Below are 21132 nucleotides of genomic sequence, written 5' to 3'. Positions count from 1 at the left end.
TGAGAGGATGTTCTCACAAATGTGTGGATTTTAGACTCACTTGACCGTCTTAGCATTCCTTCGTGCAATGCCAGCTTTTCCTAAAGTTGCAGGGATACCCAGGTTGGCGACATATGCTTCCAACAGCAGGTCCTCCTTCTTTTTCTGGGAATGGTTGGATCCTCTCTTCTGGGTATCACTATTTATTTTCTCCTCCACTGATATACCAAAGGAGACAAAGAGAGGAAAACAAACACTATTTCCCTTATGTTTACTTCATTCAAGCCCCAGAGAAATCTTCTAGCAAAAGCAGATTTGCAGTGTGTAGTGGATTTGTTACTAGTCTGTAATAATTCCTTCTACTCTCACTGCTTTCTGGTCAAGTCATCCCAACACGTGCAATGCCAAAAAATGTTTATGAACACCAAGATAAATATGGGGTCATAGTTTTTAATTTAATTACATTTCGTATGTTTACCATGACAGCCTTCTTGAATCAAAATGATATATTATATAAATATCCAATAAAGTTTATAGTAACTAATTCCATGTCTCATGAAACAAAATAGTGTATGAATTAAAACAATAATGAGTAATTAAGGAATTAGGGAATCTCTAGTTTTATTAGCTCAGTTAAGGGAATAATTAGAATCAGATGTTTTAACATTTAGGCAGAGTGTAAACGTTACATTTGAAAAGTCCCACCATATATAAAGATCAGAAACCAGAGTTTAGTGCTCCCCATACAGGTGTGTATAAACAAGTTATACCATAATCTGAGGAAATCGCCAAGGATCTCAGAAAAAGTTATTGATGGTCACGGGTCCAGAAAGGGTTACAAAACCATTTCTAAGGATTTAGAGTTCCGACAACCCACTGTCAGACAGTCTAAATGGAGAAAGTTCAAGTCACTTTACCAAGTGGTCGTCCTACCAAAACCCCTCCAAGAACAAACTGGAAAGCATTGAAAGAGTTCCAAAGAAACTCAAGAGCAAAATCTAACGAACTGCAGGTCACCTTTTGCCTTGGCTGATGTCAATGTTCTGGATTCAATCATCAGAAATTGGCCAAACAAGAATGGTGTTCGTGGAAGGATAACAAGGAGAAAATCGCTGGCCTTCCAGTCTGAGGTTCGCCAAAGAGCACACAGATGATCCACAAGGCTTCTGTAATAATGTTCTCTGGACAGACTAGTCAAAGGTTGAACTCTTTGACTTCAATGAGAAACATTACGTTTGGTGAAAAGAAGAACTAGTAACCTCAACCATCAATCATGATGGGGAGTGTGTGATGGTTTGGGGCTGCTTTGTTGCCTCAGGACGTGGATGGCTGGCATTCACTGACACAACCATGAACTCTGTATTGTATCAGGAGATTCAAGAGTAGAATGTCAGACCATCTGGCTGTGACCTGAAGCTGAACTGAAAGCAGGTCTGTAGCAAGACATCCTAAACATACAAGCAGATCTACAAAAGAATGGCTAGATAAGAATAAATTCTGCGTTTTACATGTTCGAGTCAAAGTCCTAAACCTCAGCAAAATGCTGTGGCAGGACCTGAAGCGAGCCGTCCGTGCAAGCAGTTCTGTAAATACGAATGGGTCAAAATTACTCAAAGACAATATGAGAAACCTTACAACCGTTACAGGAAACCATTCAGATGCTGTCATTGCTGCGAAAGGGGGTGCCACCAGTTACTGAATCTACTTTTTCACACATGGATATTGAATGTTGCATCATTTGAGGATAAATAAATTTTGAGAGAGTTTGTTTCATCACTTTACCTTTATCTGTTTTTAGGCCTTACATTAGGATCTAATAACATTTTAAATTTCAAATATGTGAAGATCCTAATGGGATCGCAAACTTTTTCTCAGCAATGTGTTTCAAACTTGCTCCATGTTTTTGTACATTAATTGTTAAGCATCTCGAGACTCAGATGAAATAAAGTTACTATACTATTGCAAGTCAATTTCTTTGTTAATCAGTACTGCAGTACTTTATAGGTAACACAGTATACCTTTACTCTGATTTGGTGTTGTAATACAACTCTGCATAAGATAACATATACATTGCTCTTCTTATCTGTACTCTTTCAATCCCCTCAAGAAGAATGTCTTAACTGTTGAGTGTATTTCTGTAAATGGCCATTGATTCCATGATACCTAGTGAAATTCAATTAAACTGGATAAAATGTCACGCAGATGCCCTTTTCAAAGATAAGACAAAACTACCATTTAAACAACATCCCTTCTTAAATGTCTTGCTTCTTGGGTCAATCAAAATAAATTGCTTGTTTTCACTGATGTTCTGTTTTGGACTAACCTGCCTGGCACAGGGCCTCTGTCTCTTCGAGAGACTCCCTGATCTTGCTGCACTGGAGGCTGACAGCTTTCTTCTGCTCCCACAGGGAGACTTGTCTCTTCTCCAGAACATCCATCTCCCTCCTCATGTCTTTCTCCATTGCCTTCTGCTTCCTCTCCATGCTTTCCAGAGAGCTGCAAAGAGAAAGTTCAGAAATATGCACGCACTAGGTCTATTAAACCAAAGTGTATTGTAATCAATTCATATTAAAGGACTGGTTTGCGCACATCGTATTCCATGCACTGATGAAGAATACATACAACCTGACAAAATATCTACAGTACTTGTGTACAGATTAATTGATCATATTGACCAAAATGACCTGAGAGTGGCTAATGACTTGAATTATATTAATTTTTATTGAAGATAAATCCTGCATGAGGATGGAATGATGTTTGACCCCAAATTAAAAAGGAAATTAAAAAAGAGAAAATGTGGAAGATGACAATACCTTTCTTCACCATTCCACTTCCATGTGTAATTTTCACTCGTCATTGTACAAGCAATACATGCAACTAATTCTGAACTCTGCAGTCATTTTGCAGAAGAACAAAATTAATGAAACATTCAAATTCGTTTACAACAAAAAAATCAAGTACAATAATGTCTAAAGTAGAATGCTTTTGTTAAACAGAATGCATATCTTGCAAGAATGCAAGGATGGCTTAATCAGAGCTCATATTAACAGATACATATGTTCAGTTGTTCCTTGTTAACCAGAACAAAACAAATACATTAATGGTCTGTGATTTTTACGAGACATGATAACAGATAATTATATAAAGAGTATTGTGCTTATGCTTGCACACAAACAACCCACATGTACCATTTTATAAGTTTGTATAGGCTTCCTCTTTTTGCATGTTGAAATGTTATTTTATCATTCCCTCCCTATGTTCTTGAACATTTCAGTTAATTCTGAGCATTCCCTAATACAGTCTGAATAATTGTTCTAGTGTGTGCTGCTAAAAAGCCTCTCAAAGTGTCTTTTAAAACACAAGAAATTAATGTGCTCTGCGCCTTTATCAAAAATGCTTCGCAAGGGAATATTAATGAACCCACATCTCAAATGTGATATTAAGTCACTGTTGCAGTTCCATGTGCAACAACTAAGGTTATTTCTTTAAGATTCCTATTTATGTTCTATCCCATTAGCCCTAGAGTAAATACTTTACCCTGTGATCAAAATCTGGCCCATGGTTACCCATCTCAGTGAAAGGAAGCAAAACTAAATACCACTAAATTTTAAAAAGTCTACAATCTACAAGAAGATGAAGAAAACAAAAATCACACGTAACTAGACCGAATGTTAAGTTGAGCTTGTCAGACCTTTATTTTACTAAAACTGGAGTTACTAATTTTAGTATAATTTTGGTACAATTATAGATTATCTGGTTTTCATTATGTGTGAAACATCAGTTGGTCGCCCATGAAGTTTCAAGCAGTGTATTCTAGGTGCAGGGTGTCCGAACAATAACCAGGAAGATACAGTACCTGTGATTTGCAGCAGTTTGCTCCTTGAGTTGATGGGACAAGTCCGCTTGCTGCTGCCTCACCCTATCCAGTTCTCTCAACGCTGCGCCCAGTTCTCCTGTCTCAGCCTGCAGTGGTTGCAGTCGGTCCCGCTCCACAGTGCTGGAAAATGGACAGGGACTGTCACACAGCATGGCACATGTGCACGAGTCCATAGCAAAAATGAATTCACATTTTCATTGTCCGAATTAACTCAAATTAACCAATTTCTCCAAAACTGTATTTCAGCTAAATAAATTCTCTTTTCAATGCCTACTCTGCCTGATGTTGCTTGATGTATATTTCACCTTTAAAGTGCTTAAAAATATGAGTAGCAAATCATATATACTCTGGCACAAAAAGCTTTGAAATGTGTGCAAGAAACTGTCAGAGACTACAAAATTCTGATTCTTATATAAGAGAGTAGCAAGTTTTGTTTCCACAGCAACTAAGGACTTGAGGAGGTAGTGTCAAACAGGCACAGGTGTGTGCACAGTGTAAATGTTTAATCAATGTCACATTTCCAGTGCTTTTAATTACTAGTTAGTACCTAGCCAACAATGACAAGATGAAACAGATACGATAGGTGGACATTTTTATGGCTACAGTAACAAGCAAATAAGAAAGATAAACAAGACAATAAGAAATAACACTCGCCTTCTGCAAAAAGCTTTTTACAGTTTCTGGCAGCCTTCCACACAAAGAAATGAGTGCCAGTACTGTCTGATCTGTTTATGATGCAACAAGACACCGGTAAAAAGAAAAAAGGAATTGGGGTACCTCTGCTCAATATCTTCCTCAACCTGTTGAATCTCATCTCTGACAGCTCTCAGTTGCTTTTTCGACATTTTGACCGCATTTCTCAGTTCATTCAACCGTGCCTACATGTTGTGGAGAAACAACACTGCGTAAGCTTTTATTTACCAAAAGTCTTTAATTTTTACAATTGTCAAACTGATTCCTCTGCCCTAAACATTCTGCTACGGCAGGGTTGTCCTAACATCCGTCTTTAAAACAATGTTAACTGTCCCTTGCTGCCACATTTTAGCTATTTTACTTTCCTAGTGTGGTTAAGATAATATTACATACAAATGCCATACAATATAAAATAGAACTAGGAAGGAGACTTTTTCGACACTTACCTCCAGTTCGTCTTTGCTGCAATTAGACTCGTTGTCTTCTAAAAGATGTTCATTTTCTAGATGCTTCTTCATCCTGATGCGTCCTGAAGTAGTAATAAGCGGGGAACGTTTATTTAAATGGTATAAGATTATACAAAGCAACACAGCACTCCGGTACTGTAAATATTTCTATACTACAGTGCAATTTGCTTCAGAACAGAGTGTTAGAAAAACAAGGCCGGACACTATTCTTCCTAACCATGTTCCAAATCTACCGCCATCCTTCCAAAACACTTCTCTTTTTCCGGTTTCCTCTCGCACCGCCCATTACGTCTTCGGTCTGCTTATACGTGCTGTAGACCGTCCAACTCTAAGAAGGTGACGATCAATTCAGTCGAATTAAATGCGTTTTATGAGGTGGGGGATAGTATTGACACTTATCTAACTGTGCATTCATCGTTTTGGTTAAGTGTTATACTCTGATATTAAAACTGACAACTTGCTGAATAAAAATGTAACAGCAAAAACGATGTAATTGAAGAGTGATGTACAGTATTTACAAGCTAATGTGTAGTGGTAGATGTTATATATCGAATATAACGTATATTGTGTGGTTACCCAACCTTTACAGTAAAAGAAATTTGGAAAACCCTGGATTTTGCAGACCTGTAACAACATGCACCGAACCAACAGTCAGCTTGAAAAGTAGAGGGGTTTATAACTGCGTAGATGGCAATCCGTAGACCATCATGTTAATGACGTGTTATATTATTCTGTTGTTCTGTGGACTTTTAAACAACCGCATCGAAATGTTACTTGTTCTTATATATAGATCTTTTAGCAGTAAAATATTGTTACATACTGGGGATTACGAAAATGGTGAATAACAGGAAATGACCGGGCGGCTTAGTCAATAACTAAAATTTAAATCATAACTCCATCTTGTAAGGATATCTCCAAGAATATACTTGAGCGGCTGGTATAATTAGAGGCACGTGAATTCGTTGTCCTCTAGCACAGTTTTGGTGAAAAGAGTAATATTTCAGGCACACTTGGTTAAACAAATGTTTATCAACAATGACCGTGACACCCACTACACAATATGATCACTCGCCACATAGGTTACTGTATTTACAAGTTTACAAACAAGGAGTTTCAGAGTCTAGATCAGCAGGTAAACCTCAGACTGCCACCAGGTATTGTCTATAGAGGGCAAAATAAGAGATTAGCTGCCTTCTAAACCAAATGCAATACAACCTGCAGTTAAATCTCTCTCTCTCTGCAAACCCACATGCCGCAAAATAAATAGGAACCTACCTCCCTATTCTAAAAGTGCTCCCACCAAGCAGGATAGGCTATTTTAACTGAGATATTCTTCACTCAGGAAAGCAAGCTGTCTTTAGCAAGGTTCAAATACTTAGCTCCAAACAGGTCTTCTCTGATGATCTTGAAATAGGGACTCTGGCCTGACTTCTAGTTCCCTCTCCCCCGTTTGTCCTCTCTCTCTTGTGGTATGTTCTTTTTCTCCATTATCTTTATCTTGATCTAATCTTATAGGTGTCTTTCTGGACTGTTGATTGACACTTAATCATTTATCCAGAATTAGATTATCTAAGGTAAACCAGAAGATTCTTGTGATCAGTGTGTTGCACGCCCAGCACAATTAAATAAACATCCCTTAATTTAAAGCTCTAGCAAGTGTAAATATTGACACTAGTTAGGTATTGCCTATTGGGTCTAAATTCTCAGAGAGATCTTCATTTAAGTCAGCCTCAGGTCATCTAGCTCAACCTGTAACAATATTACAATCTGAATGTAATCTGCCATCAATAGAAATATAATTTCAGATTTGTTTGAAAACCTTACCACTCTTCTGCAAGGAAGATGGGTGTTATTGTTGGGGAATACCGATTATTTGGCTCTTAATTGGATTTGATATTGATGCTGTATAGTCTCTACTTGAGAGTTTTTGACAGCAAAATAAAGACTTAATGTGCAAATAACACTAGTCTATTATGAAACTGTACCAGTGAATACACAAAGATTATGTTTGTATGTATATTAGTTTGTTTTTGTGTGAGACTACAAATCTGTTAAGAAATCCTTTAATTTAAGTTTCCTGTTGACACTTTTGTGTCCCATCTTACAACATTAAAAAGTCAAAGTAAACCCCACTTCAGTTTAACCTGTGAATGGTTGAATGGCTTTACCATTTCAAGATCATTATCAACAGTAATTCAGCTTTGATATTTGGAGATAATGTGTAGAATGTTACTTTAAAATAAAAGGGGAAATGTAACACCATAATAGAATAATTCAGCTATGAGCATATTCGACAACAGAGTATAAGCAATTATCATAGAGAGTATGAGTATCAGCTTGCTGTGAGCATGTCTAAACTGACTCTCGTAAGACAGATATGACTCGAATCATATGCATTAGTCAATGTTCCACAACCACTAGATCTGCACATCAGGAATTAGTAAACAGGTAGCACAAACATATGGTACAGTAGCAGTCCTGAACTGAAGTGCTGTTTAGCTAACATGACTTTGCAAAAACTAGCAATCACTTTGGAAAAAAACACTGCAGCAGCAACTACTGTCTAGACAGGCAGATATAAATGTAATTCTTCATAAAAAGTAATAACAATAATGATGGTGGTCAGATTTTCTATAGGCAGTCAATATATCAAATCACAGAAAATGGTATTTGGGAAAAGGTAAACTACAGTATGTAAACAAGCACAGCCCAATGATGAAATGAAATTACAGGACAAGAAGAAAATCTCTGGACCCTATTTATTTAAACAAATCACAATTTTGTTATTTCTTTAAAGACTTATAGAGGCTTTAGATGAAGACGAAGAGTTATATATTCAATGTTCAGCTTTAAGAAACTGTTTTACAATGCAATACATTAAAATGAAATTATAGCACCAAATACAAAAACATTTTTATGGATTTATTTGAAATGTACTGTAGAAACCAGTGGCTCTCCTGTTGCACTTTAAAAGGAGAAAATTATTATTTCATATGCACTACAATAATATATGTGTTATAACGTATTGTATTGACTCGGGGTTCGTGCAGGACTTCGCCAGTATCACCGCGCCGCCTCACTGAAAAAGGCTGGCGTTTCCATTGGGACTCGGACTGTGACGTGGCTTTTCGCTGGCTCCACGAAGCTCCGGAGGGGGCCCTCGTCTTGGCCTTCCCCGACCCAAAGTTACCGTATGTGTTGGACACTGATGCTAGTGACTCAGAGGTGGGCGCAGTATTCGCACAGGAGGGGCCGGACAGGGAACGGGTTGTCGCATTCTTCAGCCGGGCTCTAATTAAGGCCCGGAGAAATTACTGTGTGACCCAACGAGAGCTGTTAGCAGTGGTGATGGCTGTCCGGCACTTCAGGCCGTATTTGTTTAGGACCCGATTCCAGCTGCGGACGGGCCATGCGTCCCTAACCTGGCTGCTTAACTTCAAAGAGCCGGAGGGCCAGATGGCACAGTGTATTAAGATCCTGCAGGAGTACAATTTCACTGTCATGAACTGCACGAGATCTCGCCACCGCAATGTAGACGCTCTCTTGCGGCGACCCTGCGAGGCAGCGGACTGCCGCTACTGCGTCCAGCGGGAACTGCATGAAGGGGCCATCCGCGTCAGGGGCGGAGGCGAGTATCGCAGCCACAGCCCTGGACGGGCTGCTGGGGCTGGATTTCGCGGGCCTGGCACAGCAGCAAGAAGTGGACCCCGACATCGGGCCGGTGCTCCACTGGAAGACAGCTCACTCCTCACCCCAAGTCCATCCAGGCTCTCTGCTCGTGAGAGACTTTGAAAGTAAAGGACGGGGTGCTGCGCCAGGGATGGTGGGTGCCCTTCAGCAGCGAGATACGGTGGCAGCTGGTGGTGCTGTGGGTGCTCTGCGAGCAGGGCTCCGAGTGGTGCCAGTCAGTGGGGCGTGGGGCAATTCGGTTCCAGGACCACCATGCGGGATTCGCGTGGAGGTGGCCGGTACGGAGACCCAGGAAGAGCCCAGGGCAGCCAGAGCTGGGGCCTCCCAGTGGCAGTGGGGCAAAGGATCGCCAGCCATCACCTCGCCAAGGCTGGCGGACGCATATGGTCCCTCGCCAACTGGAAGATTATGAGTACAACCAGTACGGTCTGTTTGACGACGGCGGGATGCCGGATGCCTCAGGTGGGGGCAGTGTGGCGCTCGCGGGACGTCTTAGCGGCTGCACACCCAGGTAGAGGATGCGCCGCAGTGCAGGTTGGGAATCGCCGCCAGGGGATGGACTGAGGGTCAGCCGACTGGCAGCTGGCTGACCCTGGTCATGTACATAGTTGTGTAGAGAGATAGTAAGCACGGATGTAAATAGTTGTGTTGCTGTTTAGACCTGTTTCTCCCAAGACCTGTATCCACCCTTGTGTGCCTGTTCCCATTGCTGCCCTCGTGTATTCAACCCTGTGTTCAAGAATTTCTATGGTCTCTGTTGCTCTTGCTGGTGGATGGAGGTCCAAAATGAAGTGGTGCCTGTGCATCCAAATAGGAGCGTAGTCCTGTTTATTTCCCACACTAACCCCCAAGTTGCTACAGTATTATAAAGTTATACTGTTTAAACAATGTCAGTTATCAGACATGCAGACTTTTTAACAACATATTCATTTGTGCTAGCTTATCTATCATCACTTTGAATCAATACAACATTAAAGACCTACCCCACTGCCAATACGCTGAGAATAATATTTAATATTATTAGTTAAATCTATAAATATGATCGATATTTTCATGTGCCTAAATGCAAAGCAACTCAAAGTATTATACATTTAAAGTTGCAGAGACAAGAAAAACATTAGGATCACAAAAAAAGAAATTCAAAGTGTGAAAAAAACACAATTAAAAAGACAAGAACCCAAATTATAAACAGCAATTACCGTACAATATACAAGAAACTTTGACCATGATAAATCCTAGTGTTTTAAAAACATCTCTGGTTCTGAATACTTTGATTACTCATTCCAGAGCCTAGATACATAATAGCATAATGTCCCATTGAACAAAGCCTTAACCTGGCAATTGGTAACATTTGTGATGAATACAACACAAATTATACACAGTAATATACAAATATTCCAATATAACTATATGTAATAGTTTAGTGATGTAGGTGGGTGCTATCCCATTAATTAAGGGCCTTATGGGTTAGCAATAATGGCTGAAAATCAGTGCTGCTTTATTTTATTTTTTTATTTTTTCATAGCTGGCTTAACTATTGTACTTGAAATGTTTTTTTTTATTCTTCAAGGGTATTTTAGTATGTGAGAACCAAGATAAAGATATAAAGTGTATTTTCTAATGGATGGTCATGTGCATTGACTTAAAATACAAAAGGCAATCAGAAGAAGACGGCACTTCTTTACAGAAAGGGTTATAGTTGTCTGAATCAAGCCACCCTGTAGATTCTCTGGGATGCTTCATGAAACATGTAGGTCAGATCTTCCAATCAGAAAGTAATGAACAACCATGTGTGTAAGATGGGCTGAGTGTCCTCCTCTTATTTGTAACGTTTTCTGTGTCCTTACAGGACAAAGAAAAGTGCTCAGAGACATGACGTTGATAGTGTATTGATCAGGGTAGCTTCATGAAATGTTTATGGATGAAAACAGAACTGAAATGATAAGAAACATCTAAGAGAAAGCGGAACTTTGGGTACTAAAGTAGAAGAAAACTAAAGGGATCTCTTGTGTTTTGGATATGAAAGCTCATCTACTATCAAGCACATCGCATTTTCATTTCCAAGAACAAGATAAGACCATAGTGTTATAAGAGACCACTTTATTGGCCATATACAATTTCTTGTATTAGGAATTTGTCTTTTTGCATACCCTAACTTGCTCTCCATGGGATACACAGACAGAGAGAGAAGCCTGGGGTCAGAGCACAGGGTCAGCCATTTATACAGCACCCCTAGAGCAGTTGGGAGTTAAGGGCCTTGCTGAGGGGCCCAACAGAGTAGGATTCCTCTGCCAGCCGCAGGATACGAACCGGCAACCTTCCAACCACAGGTGCAGATCCTGAGCCACAGAGCCACCGCACCACCAACAATGTTGCTGCTGTCATTCAGACTAGAGAAGGTCCAATCTATAATTATATGAATTCTGTAATATTTTTGATGGAGGTGTACATGACAGCAAAATAAAACCATACAAGGCACTCTTAAAGCTACTTTAAAATTAGGTAGTCGGTTATAAATGCAGGATGTATCCAACAGGATTGCATCACCAGCTCATGAGAGAAGCAGATGATAGGTGCAGGCAATGACTTCACTCATCCTCACTCAAAGGCCCTGTGTGGATGGTTCAACCCTAAAAGTGTTAGATAGGTCGAGCCAACTACAGGGTGTACAACAGGCAAGGATCATCCATTTTTTGATGACCATTTAAACACAGTGACAGAAGGGCCTCTGCTTATTTGGCACGTGTAGGATAGCTGTGCATCAGCAAATCCCCTGTAAAGCACTTGGGGCAGAGAGGAGTATAAATGGCCAAAGCTGGGACAGACCCAGAGCAGTACAGCTGGAGTCAGACCTATCTGGTGCTCGGCAATGAACTCCACTATGATCTTCATTCTCCTGGGCCTCACTGCATATGCCTGTGCATTTCCGATTCAGGTACAGTACACTTTGTTGCTACTGCTGTTTCAGGAAAAAGAATAAAAATTCCATTGCACAGGAATTTGATCCCGTACCTGTTTTAAGAGTAGAAGGCACCTGTAAACATTGCATTGACGAAGAGGAAGAAAACATGTTTATGTGTGCTAAATTTAATTTTCAATCAACCATTTTCTAACCTCTTCTTTCAGTTCAAGCCCGCTGCGGTGCGGGATTCTAACCAGGCAAGGAGCAGGTGCAAGGCAGGGTACACCCTGGATGGGAAGCCAGTCCATCGCAGGACAGAGACACGAACAGGAACACTGGCACTCATACCTAGGGCCAATTAACCTATCATGTCTTTGAACTGTGGAAATAAACCAAAGCACCTGGGGGAAACCCATGCAAACATGGGAAGAATATACAAACTGCACACAGAGAGCACCCCAGGTCCAGAACTGAACCCAGGGGCCCAACACTGCAAGGCAGCAGTGCTAACCTCTGTGAATAGATTGAAAACTGTGTTAACATGAAATACCCATCATCAGATGCTGGATAAGGGAGAGCCTTCAGCTCAGGTTTACTGAAATTACTCTAATGTCTATACAAGGCAAGTTTCATTTTCATCCATATGACTGACATATGGAAATCTTTAAACTGTGCAAACATCTGTTTGATCTGAAGAGTCATTTGAGAGGCTGTTATGTATCTCCCAAGACATAAACTAAACTGCAGGGAAATTAACATCAGCTACAATTTCTTAATAGCTCTTGTTTGCCAGTGATTACATCTTTTTTTGCAATTAGCAAATCCAATTTTAGGAAATATATTTTCAATATTTAACTTGTTTTTGGAATGTCTCCTACCATTTGAATACCTCACAAAAATATGGGGTATTATGTAGCAATGCATATTCAGATATATAGTGAGGATCTTCGTAGTACGTATCTGCCAACCAAATGTTTTATATTAATATATACAGTGTATATATATAGGGTTTATTTTGCTAACTGTAAGCACACAGCTCTGAATTCTGAGGAGCATGTTACAGAAAAACTGGTTAATGTGTTATTGGAAAACACAATTGGCAGTTTCTAGTTCTAAAGTAAAACCCTAATAACACATCACAATGCAATATGCATTTAACTCTGCTATGCATGTCAACTATAGTTATATAAACACAATTCTGCATCGGTAAGGTTTAGTTTGTTTATCAGTTATTGCTCCCTGCGCAGGGAGGTAAGTAGATTGTATTCATATCACAACCGGCCATTGGGCCTGGTTTCCATGACGTTAAGTAAACAGAAAGTACGTGACTCCCCCTAGATGGGATGCCAGTACATCACAGAGCCTACTCCCAGCAAACACTAGTCTACATTCATACTCTTGGGTTGCTTCAGAGCAATCGGGTTAAAGGTACGAAAGATGCAAAACAGTTTCATATTTTTATGTCTCCGTTTAATTTCTTTTCCAGAATGCATCTGACATAATTGAAGAAACCAAAAGATTTAAAAGAAGCTTTTCAGGTAAGCAAAGCCTATTTACTTTGGTTCAAAGTACATTGTTTATGAACAGCCATCTCAGGATCTAACACGTGATATCTTCTGTGCGTCTATGGAACTGTCTTTTGTTGATGCCAGTTGTGCTTTATGTACTGTATGCTTGTATTTTTCATTTCTCGTGATATTCCCTCATGTTAATTCATGAAGGGTGGCACTATGGTACAGTAGTTAGCATTGTTAGCTCACAGTGCTGGGACCCTGAGTTCAGTTCCTAGGGTGCTATCCGTGTGGAGTTTGAATGTTCTCCCTGTGTTCATGTTTGGTTTCCTCCTGCAGTCCAAAGACATACTGGTAGGTTAATTGGCTTCTGTAAATTGGCCCTGGCATGACTGTGTGCATTATATAATTTCTGTCTGTGTGTGCCCTGCGGTGGACTGGCATCCTGTCCAGGGCATATCCCGCCTTGTGCCCATTAGGCACGAGGTTAGGCTGTGGCTCCCCTCGGATAAAACTGTTTAGGAAATAGATGGGTGAATTAATGGAACCAGATTTGTCATTAATGTCTGTTGCAGTTGCTTTCTTCCTAAATTGAGATTTGAAAACTATCATTTTAATCAAGTGGCAGAATGTGCTGCAGTGTTAGGAAAATACACAGACTCATGTAATGTGTCACTGTGGTGTTAATACAATTATTTCAGAAGAGCTTTTATCTCAAGATGAGATGACTGCGATGGACAAAATCATGGAGGCAAACGAATATCAAGGTAAATGTCCATCCTGGGCAGAAAAAAAAAGGAGGTGACATTTTCTTTTATTATGTTTATTCAATGAAACTGCTTTCTTAGTGTTGAAAAATGCCATTATATAAATTGGTTTATAAAAAACCGTCAGCCTATTAGCAGTGTATAAGAAAGATGTGATTTTTCTTTGCCTGTTATATATTTTACCCTGATATATATATATATATGCACTTGGTGTACACTGCAGCAGCTCCACCTATGCCAGGAATGAGCTTCAGAGAAGGTGACATTGCGGTCTCAAAGGGACAAAGATCGATGTCCTGTTTTGCACGTAGCTGTCTGTGGCCCAAGTCTGTAGACGGATATGTCTATGTTCCCTATAACATGTCATCAGACTACAGTAAGTATACTCTCTTGCCTCGATCACTAAAAATGCAAACATTACAATTTCAATGGGTGCTTACTACTGAATATTTTTTTCTGCAAATAAAGTAGGATAAAGCAGCGAAGACACGTATTTATTCTGTTGTTTGTTTTATTAATCCATTTCTGTATAGAGAAATACCTTTACAAAATCTTCTCTAAAAGCAGGACTTTCAAGTCCATGAGTGACTTGTAATAGTGGAAGCAAAGATCAAAGAGGTTGTTCAGGATATAGATGTCGAAAAGCAAGAAGCAAATGTAAGATTTATGAAAAGAAGAATCCTCCCTTAAAAAATACAGTTTAAAAGGCCCCCAGAAAGGAGCTAATATTTAATTAACAGACAAAAAGGGAAAACAGTGATTTTTTAATTGAAATCAACTCTTCTGTTAAACTAAAGAATCACCCACATTATTTAATCTTTTTAAAAAGAGGTCCTCTGTTTTGTAAGGAGCTATATGCTGATAATAATTATTACAAACTGGATCTGTGGATTTTCAGTCTTCATGCTGACTGGTATGTTAATCAGCACTTTTAAGCACATGCTTCATCAAATGAATCTGTCCTGTAGATGAAATTGACCGAATGATCATTGAAAGTGGGATGGAGAGTATTTCTAACAGCACCTGTATCAGGTTTGTGCCATGGACACACCAGAGGAACTATCTCAACATCCAGCCCATGTCTGGGTGAGTCACGTTTTCTTATTATACTGCTTTAACAACCAGAAGAATTTTAGTTTTTTAAATTAGAACCCTTTTTCTTTTCATAATTATTTCAATGGCATCACTTCATTAATATAAAAAACTAAGATCGAAAATGTCAGCACTTTAAATTAGAAGAAAATCTAAAAAAACAGTTTTACGAGACCACAGATACCTATATATGCAGGACATAAAAAACTGTAAGAAAAACTGTATGAATCCAATGTGCCAACATAATGAATCTAATTGATCACATTTCAGATAAAGTAAGTTTTTAGCAGACAGTTTGATTGTGTTTAGCAAGAAGAATTCTAAGAAGGATGTGAAGCCATAAGAAAGTTAAATGATATAAAGCTATTAAAAAATTGTTGTGCTCTAGATTCAGGCATCCCTGGTTCTCCTCATCTCTGTTTTTAAAGGCAGAAAACAGGCTTAGTGGAGCTTATCAATAACTGGGCAAGTTATAACTGGGTTTGCATTTTTATATTCATACTTCAAACATTCATATTCCATGAATTTACCAAGTCTTTTGTGTAGATTGAGCTGTGGTTGTATAAATTCCACACCAACTATATCAAATTGGTATCTAAAAGAACAAGGTTAAAATGTTGCAGTTTAAAAATGGAAGATTCTGTCGCATTAGTGTCAACATCCATTAGGTGAAATTTGGCACTCTAAATGAATGGACCCATGCAAGAGCAATCCAACATGTTTGTGAAGCTCCAGAACACAAAAGCAAATCAGTTGATATCAAGTTAGCACTAATTTGCCTTTGTTAAAAGTCATTATTGTGATAACAGTTAAAGGAGAGATTCGGAAATAAAACAAAGGCACTGGCCGCATCTGTCCCTCTGAGTGAATCTTCCTACAGTTTGTCAGCTGTCTCCTTCAGGTGCCTCTGTGTGTTTTGCAGCTGTTGGTCCTTCCTTGGTGTCCACGGTGGAGCACAGACACTGTCCCTCCAGAATCCTGGCTGCATGTGGGCTGGCGTCGCCACTCACGAGCTCATGCACGCCCTGGGCTTTCTCCACGAACAATCGCGCGCTGACCGCGACAAGTACATCACCATCCTGTGGGGTAACATCTGGAAAGGTAGGGAAGATGGCACAAAAGACATGAATCACCATACTGTATACTGGTATCCACACAGTGAACATACGCGCCTTTTATTGAGCTCTAATTTTTGGGGACCTCTGTTATTATTGAATAACTATTAATATAATTATTGAATAACTGGCCTATGTTATTATTTAGCTCTGGAGTGCTATCCTTGTATGTGGAGTCAGCTATGGCTATACTTTCTTCAGCCTTCTTTGCAACGCCTTGAACACTGTTACAATAGTAAAAGTGAACTGATCGTATTAATTATTTGCAATTCCAAAACAGAAGACAAATACCTTAATAAGCAAATATTGATTTTATTAAAAAAAGAGCAATGGAAAATCAGTGTCCAAACCACTACACTTGCAAATGTTTATTTTTTTATTTTCTTTCTAGGGAATTTTTGGTGCATCAATTTACTACGAGAGTTAGTTTTGAGAATACATTGTTGTTGTGTCTCTTACATATCTGTGCATGTCACGCAGAAATGGTTAGGATAAATTCTATTTGGATGGGAAATGAGAGCTGCAAGCCAGGACAGTGGGGATTTACTTTTGGATCCCCTTTGATGGTAGAATAACAAATCATGACTATTCTTTCCTTAAACCCTTCCTAAAAATAACATTCAAATAGTGTGCTCTTTTGCAATTTTGCCTGACAGATATCAGGGCTCTACTGGGATTTTGGTTTCCCTTTATTTGAAATCCATAAACACAAGGCCAGGAAACTGCTTTTTTCTTCTTTGCATAACTTTCATTAATTATTTAAATCTTACCTCTTCTAACCCTAACAGACCGCGTGAGTAACTTTGAGAGATACAAGACTAACAATATGGACTCTCCCTACGACTATAGTTCCATCATGCACTTCGGAAAGTGAGTACTTTCAGTATAAACAAGGCATTTTTTGAAAAGCAGACTCTTCACGAAAAGGGAATCTGTGAATAAATCCTAAATTCAATACAATAATCACTTAACATAAATAATTATATAAATTAGTTCAGGTGGGTAGCTGCGTCAGCATGCGTAGGCTGCAAAGGAACAAGTAATAGGTTTATTCCATGCTGAAAAAAAGAAGAAAAAACGCAACTTTTCGGCCATGGAGCCTTCTTCATATGTGTGTAATTATATAAATTATATATATTTTCTTTTAGTTCCTACTTTATCAGCTTCTTCTTTACACACATAAGGAAGATTTCACAGCTAAAATTTGTGTAGTATATTTTCCTTAACTTCTGAATATGAAATTTACTTGTTCCCTTGCAGTTCCCACATTGATACCACTCCCTACTCTTACTCTTAACTTTTCACCTGATATAAAACTCAAACTGCTATAAAGCTTCATTTTGTCAGTACAAATGAAAGATAGTAATTTCATGAATGCTTAAAATATTTTATTACACATCACTTTTCACTTTCAGTTAATGTAAGATTGCTGAAACCTACTACTGGCCTTTTATTCCATTTACCCCACTAAGAGATGTTAAGGTTTTTTTAAAAATTGGTCGTGACAAAGCTCTGTGGAGAAAGGATGGATGGCAAATATGTAAAGCTAGAATGTGTGTGTTTGTGTGTATGTGAGAATTTGACTTCTTCTTATCTGCCTTCACTAAAAACTACTTACAACAAAATTTGCTCCATTTTAAACATTTTTAAACAATATATACAAATTTGCAGCATACCCATTTTTTCAAAATAACATAATATTCTGTCTATGCAAATGGAAATAAAAAATACACAATAACATGTTATGGCATGTAGAGAGAGAACTGTGGAGAGTATCAGTACCACTGATACAATGAATTCGGCGGAGACCTTCAATTGACTAGATCAAAAATCTGAAAATGCTCGAATCTCAAATGGAGATTGTATGTCAGTTTTTCTAGTGGTAAAACTACAGCTACCTGTGAGAGCCACATTTCAATAGTCAGACCCTTGGAAAAAGACCACAGCAACAAAATACATTTCTTTGCAAAGTGAACAAACAGAGAAAATAAACACTCTGAATCTGGGTCCAAACTGACTGTATAGTCACTGTGTTGGAGGTAAAAGTCTGCAGACATAGTAAAATGTTTGCCCAAAGTTTTTTCAATGATACAATGCAATGTAACATTTAATTTTATCACATAAACATAATAAGTGAATGAAGATACACTATCTGAGAACAGCATTTAAAACACTGGTTAGTCTATCTGGGAGTATATTTTGTAAGCAGACTGGAGTAAGAAATAATTTGTTGATAAATTTTAAATTAAACTTTTGTATTACAATAGAGGTGCACTTTGGACCAGTCTAAAAGAAAGCATCAAATCTCCCTCCCATATAGATTTCAGGGTTGTATAATATTTACAGTTATTAACCAATATGCTATGTAATTTTGATCACATTCCTTTAGAATTACCAGGAGTTACCAATGCTATTTTGATCTCTGCGAGCACAAAATGTCCATCTATAATCTTTAATAAGAGACAAAATGTAATTGGAGAAATTTGTAAAACTCTGATCAAAAGATTTTAAGATTTCTTGTGAAAAGGCACGGGAAAATTCTCTTTCTAGTGCTATCCAGTGGTGCTATATTTTGATTTGCAGAGGGTAGTCAGGATTAAGAACACTTGGAGATAACAGGAGATGGACAAATGAATATATTAAGACGTGATTTAATCCTTCCAGACCAGAAGAGTATTGTATACTCCAAATTTATCTGACAAACTCCACAACTGATTAAAGTTATAAATAAAGGGGAGGGATTGCATGGGTAATGGGTAACATGCTATTGATTCTGTACTAACTCAAAGACAGTAAGACCTATCAATGTACCAACAAACCATGTGCTTTAACTGGGCAGACCAATAATACAACTGAAAAATTAGAACACTAGAAACTCTCTTGTTAGTTTGCTTTTCTTATAGTTTAATTTTGAAATATGTTTTCAAACCTACAAATTGAAAAGCGTGCTGGGATTTTAAAGGAATAAGTTGCATTTCACCATACTTTTCCGCTTCAAGCTATCAGGATGCAATGGGCTACTGCAGAGTGAATAATTTTTGTATTCTGATGCAGGTATGCCTACTCTGAGGATGGCGACCCAACTATTCTTGCAAAATCCAATCCAGCCATTCAAATCGGCCAGAGGTTTGGCCCAAGTGCTATTGATATAATGAAGATCAACAAGCTCTACAAATGCGGTGGGTTCACAGAGTAACAAAACACTCCCTTGCTTCTGCAAGTCTCGTCCTAAATACACAAAACTGCTATGAAAACTGATTTCACATTGACGAAAAAGAGGTCTTACTAGTCAAAAACTCACAACTAGCAACCCACTGAAGCTCAGCAGGTGTGAGCCTGGCCAGTACCTTGGATGGGAGACCTCCTGGGAAAATTAAGGTTGCTGCTGTAAGAGGTCTTAGTGGGGCCAGCAGGGGGAGCTCACTCTGCAGTCTGTGTGGGTTCCAATGCTGCTATAAGACATTGTAGCATAAAAGGCACTGCCTTCAGCTGAGACATAAAACTGAGGCCCATTCTTTAAGTGGTCATTAAAAATCACAGAGCACTTCTCAAAAAGAGTAAGGGAGTTAACCCTGCTGTCCTGGTTAATCACAACCCCCTAATAATCCCCATCTAAGAATTGGCTTCATTACTCTGTTCTCCTCCCCACTGATATCTGATGTAGCGTCAGCACACATTGGTGCTCTTACATCATCAGGAGGGTGCTACAGATTGGTGGTGGAAGGGAGTCCCCACCCCTAGTTACCTGTAAGTGCTCTGAGTGGAGTGCTGGATACACAGCACTGTAAAAAGTACTATATAAGTGTAAGGATTTGTTTATATTTTAGGACAGTCTGCAAAACAGTCTGATTCCATTTTTGTAAAAAAAAACTTTGAAAAACGATTTCTGTGATGATGAGTAAAAAATTTTAATTTCAAAATAGTTTAATTTTGTTTTGTTAGTTTAATCTGGCTAGCTACATCTCTGATTCAGGTGTTATTTCACCCTATCATAAAGCAGCTTTGAAGAGTGTTTTATGTTAAAGTAGGAGTAAAGGAAGTCTGCATGTGTGATAAAGTAAGGCTGCTGCTACATTATCAGACATGCTTTGTTGACTTTTCTCTATTTAATACTTAGCCTTTATTTTTGAAATAACCAGAAACAACTAGTTTGAAAAAAATCAGAAAACAAATTAACTAAAAAGTTAAAAAAATTAAATGGTCCATCACTAGTCAAGAGTTTGTTCAAGATTTTGACATTGATGTTGATGTTCATCTAACAAGTAAAAAGTAAACAGGTTTTTGAAAGGCCTTGATCCTGGTCAATCACTTTTCCACACAAAACAAATAAGTGTTTTGTACAACAAAGAAAAGACCAGCATACTGTAGGCGAGCTTTATGACTGACAGGCTGACTGCCTGTGATGTGAAGAAGAGCATTCTCATGCTGTTCAGTCAGACAACATTATTAATTAATGTGAAAATATACTTATGTGTTTTTGTGGATTCACCTGTTCATTTGGGTGCTTCTTGTCACTATTGGAAAGATTCTATAGTATTCACTGGTATTTTTGTGTGTCAAGACACAGTTTTTAAAAAGGCTCCATAGTGCAAAACTCCTCCTTCTCTTTGAACAGTATCCAACTTCTTCTTGTTTAAAGGGTGTTTGGAGCAGAAGGTCTGACATTTGAGTACGCAGTCTGATTGCCTGTGTTGTCTTTATATAGTACAGAAGTCCTAACATCCATAGGTTTTCCAGATTTGCCATTAGTTCTGAATGCTATTTTTCCTTTTTAATGAGTGTGAAGTCAAAGACCTGAGTTAAAAGTAGCAGTAAGGTTTAAAATATTCTTTTGATTCATAATACTGCTTCTTTCCCTTTCTTTTACAGATAAAGACTTGTAACAGGACAAAGCAGCAAGACAGAATCTAACCCGAGGCCCACCCATGAGACCTTAAAGAAGAGCTAGTAGCAGAAAAACACTATCTTATTTAGAACAGAGTTATTAGAACAGTGCTAAATTATCAACTAGTCAATAAAGATTTTCATGCCTCATCTCA

The 21132-nt window shown here is 38.6% G+C and overlaps 2 protein-coding genes across 4 annotated transcripts in view; one reads left to right on the top strand and one right to left on the bottom strand.

The window, feature by feature from the left end:
• Positions 1 to 5196, bottom strand: part of LOC148821832 (uncharacterized) — a 13708-nt gene extending 8512 nt beyond the window's left edge. The window contains exons 1-5 of the mRNA XM_088930381.1: positions 4996 to 5196; positions 4634 to 4734; positions 3836 to 3976; positions 2303 to 2475; positions 41 to 197 (exon numbers count right to left, since the gene is read on the bottom strand). Coding sequence (XP_088786507.1) covers positions 41 to 197; positions 2303 to 2475; positions 3836 to 3976; positions 4634 to 4734; positions 4996 to 5067 — 644 coding nt within the window. The 5' untranslated portion in view covers positions 5068 to 5196. The remainder of the gene's footprint in view (positions 1 to 40; positions 198 to 2302; positions 2476 to 3835; positions 3977 to 4633; positions 4735 to 4995) is intronic.
• The window catches only part of LOC148821831 (hatching enzyme 1.2-like), a 25893-nt gene extending 4761 nt beyond the window's left edge, over positions 1 to 21132 (top strand). The window contains exons 1-9 of one of the 3 annotated variants that reach the window (XM_088930379.1): positions 11546 to 11641; positions 13095 to 13146; positions 13821 to 13886; positions 14110 to 14262; positions 14855 to 14972; positions 15901 to 16079; positions 16882 to 16963; positions 19148 to 19272; positions 20963 to 21132. In XM_088930379.1, coding sequence (XP_088786505.1) covers positions 11576 to 11641; positions 13095 to 13146; positions 13821 to 13886; positions 14110 to 14262; positions 14855 to 14972; positions 15901 to 16079; positions 16882 to 16963; positions 19148 to 19272; positions 20963 to 20976 — 855 coding nt within the window. In that variant the 5' untranslated portion in view covers positions 11546 to 11575 and the 3' untranslated portion in view covers positions 20977 to 21132. Of the gene's footprint in view, positions 1 to 11545; positions 11642 to 13094; positions 13147 to 13820; positions 13887 to 14109; positions 14263 to 14854; positions 14973 to 15900; positions 16080 to 16881; positions 16964 to 19147; positions 19290 to 20962 lie in introns of those variants that run through there. The other 2 variants (XM_088930378.1, XM_088930380.1) reach the window with 2 other exon arrangements.

The sequence above is a fragment of the Atractosteus spatula genome, chromosome 13 (genome assembly GCF_055471065.1).
Source record: "Atractosteus spatula isolate fAtrSpa1 chromosome 13, fAtrSpa1.hap1, whole genome shotgun sequence".
Taxonomy (NCBI): Eukaryota; Metazoa; Chordata; class Actinopteri; order Semionotiformes; family Lepisosteidae; genus Atractosteus; species Atractosteus spatula.
The sequence above is the reverse complement of the archived record's forward strand: the minus strand, read 5'-3'. Positions and strand labels throughout refer to the sequence as shown.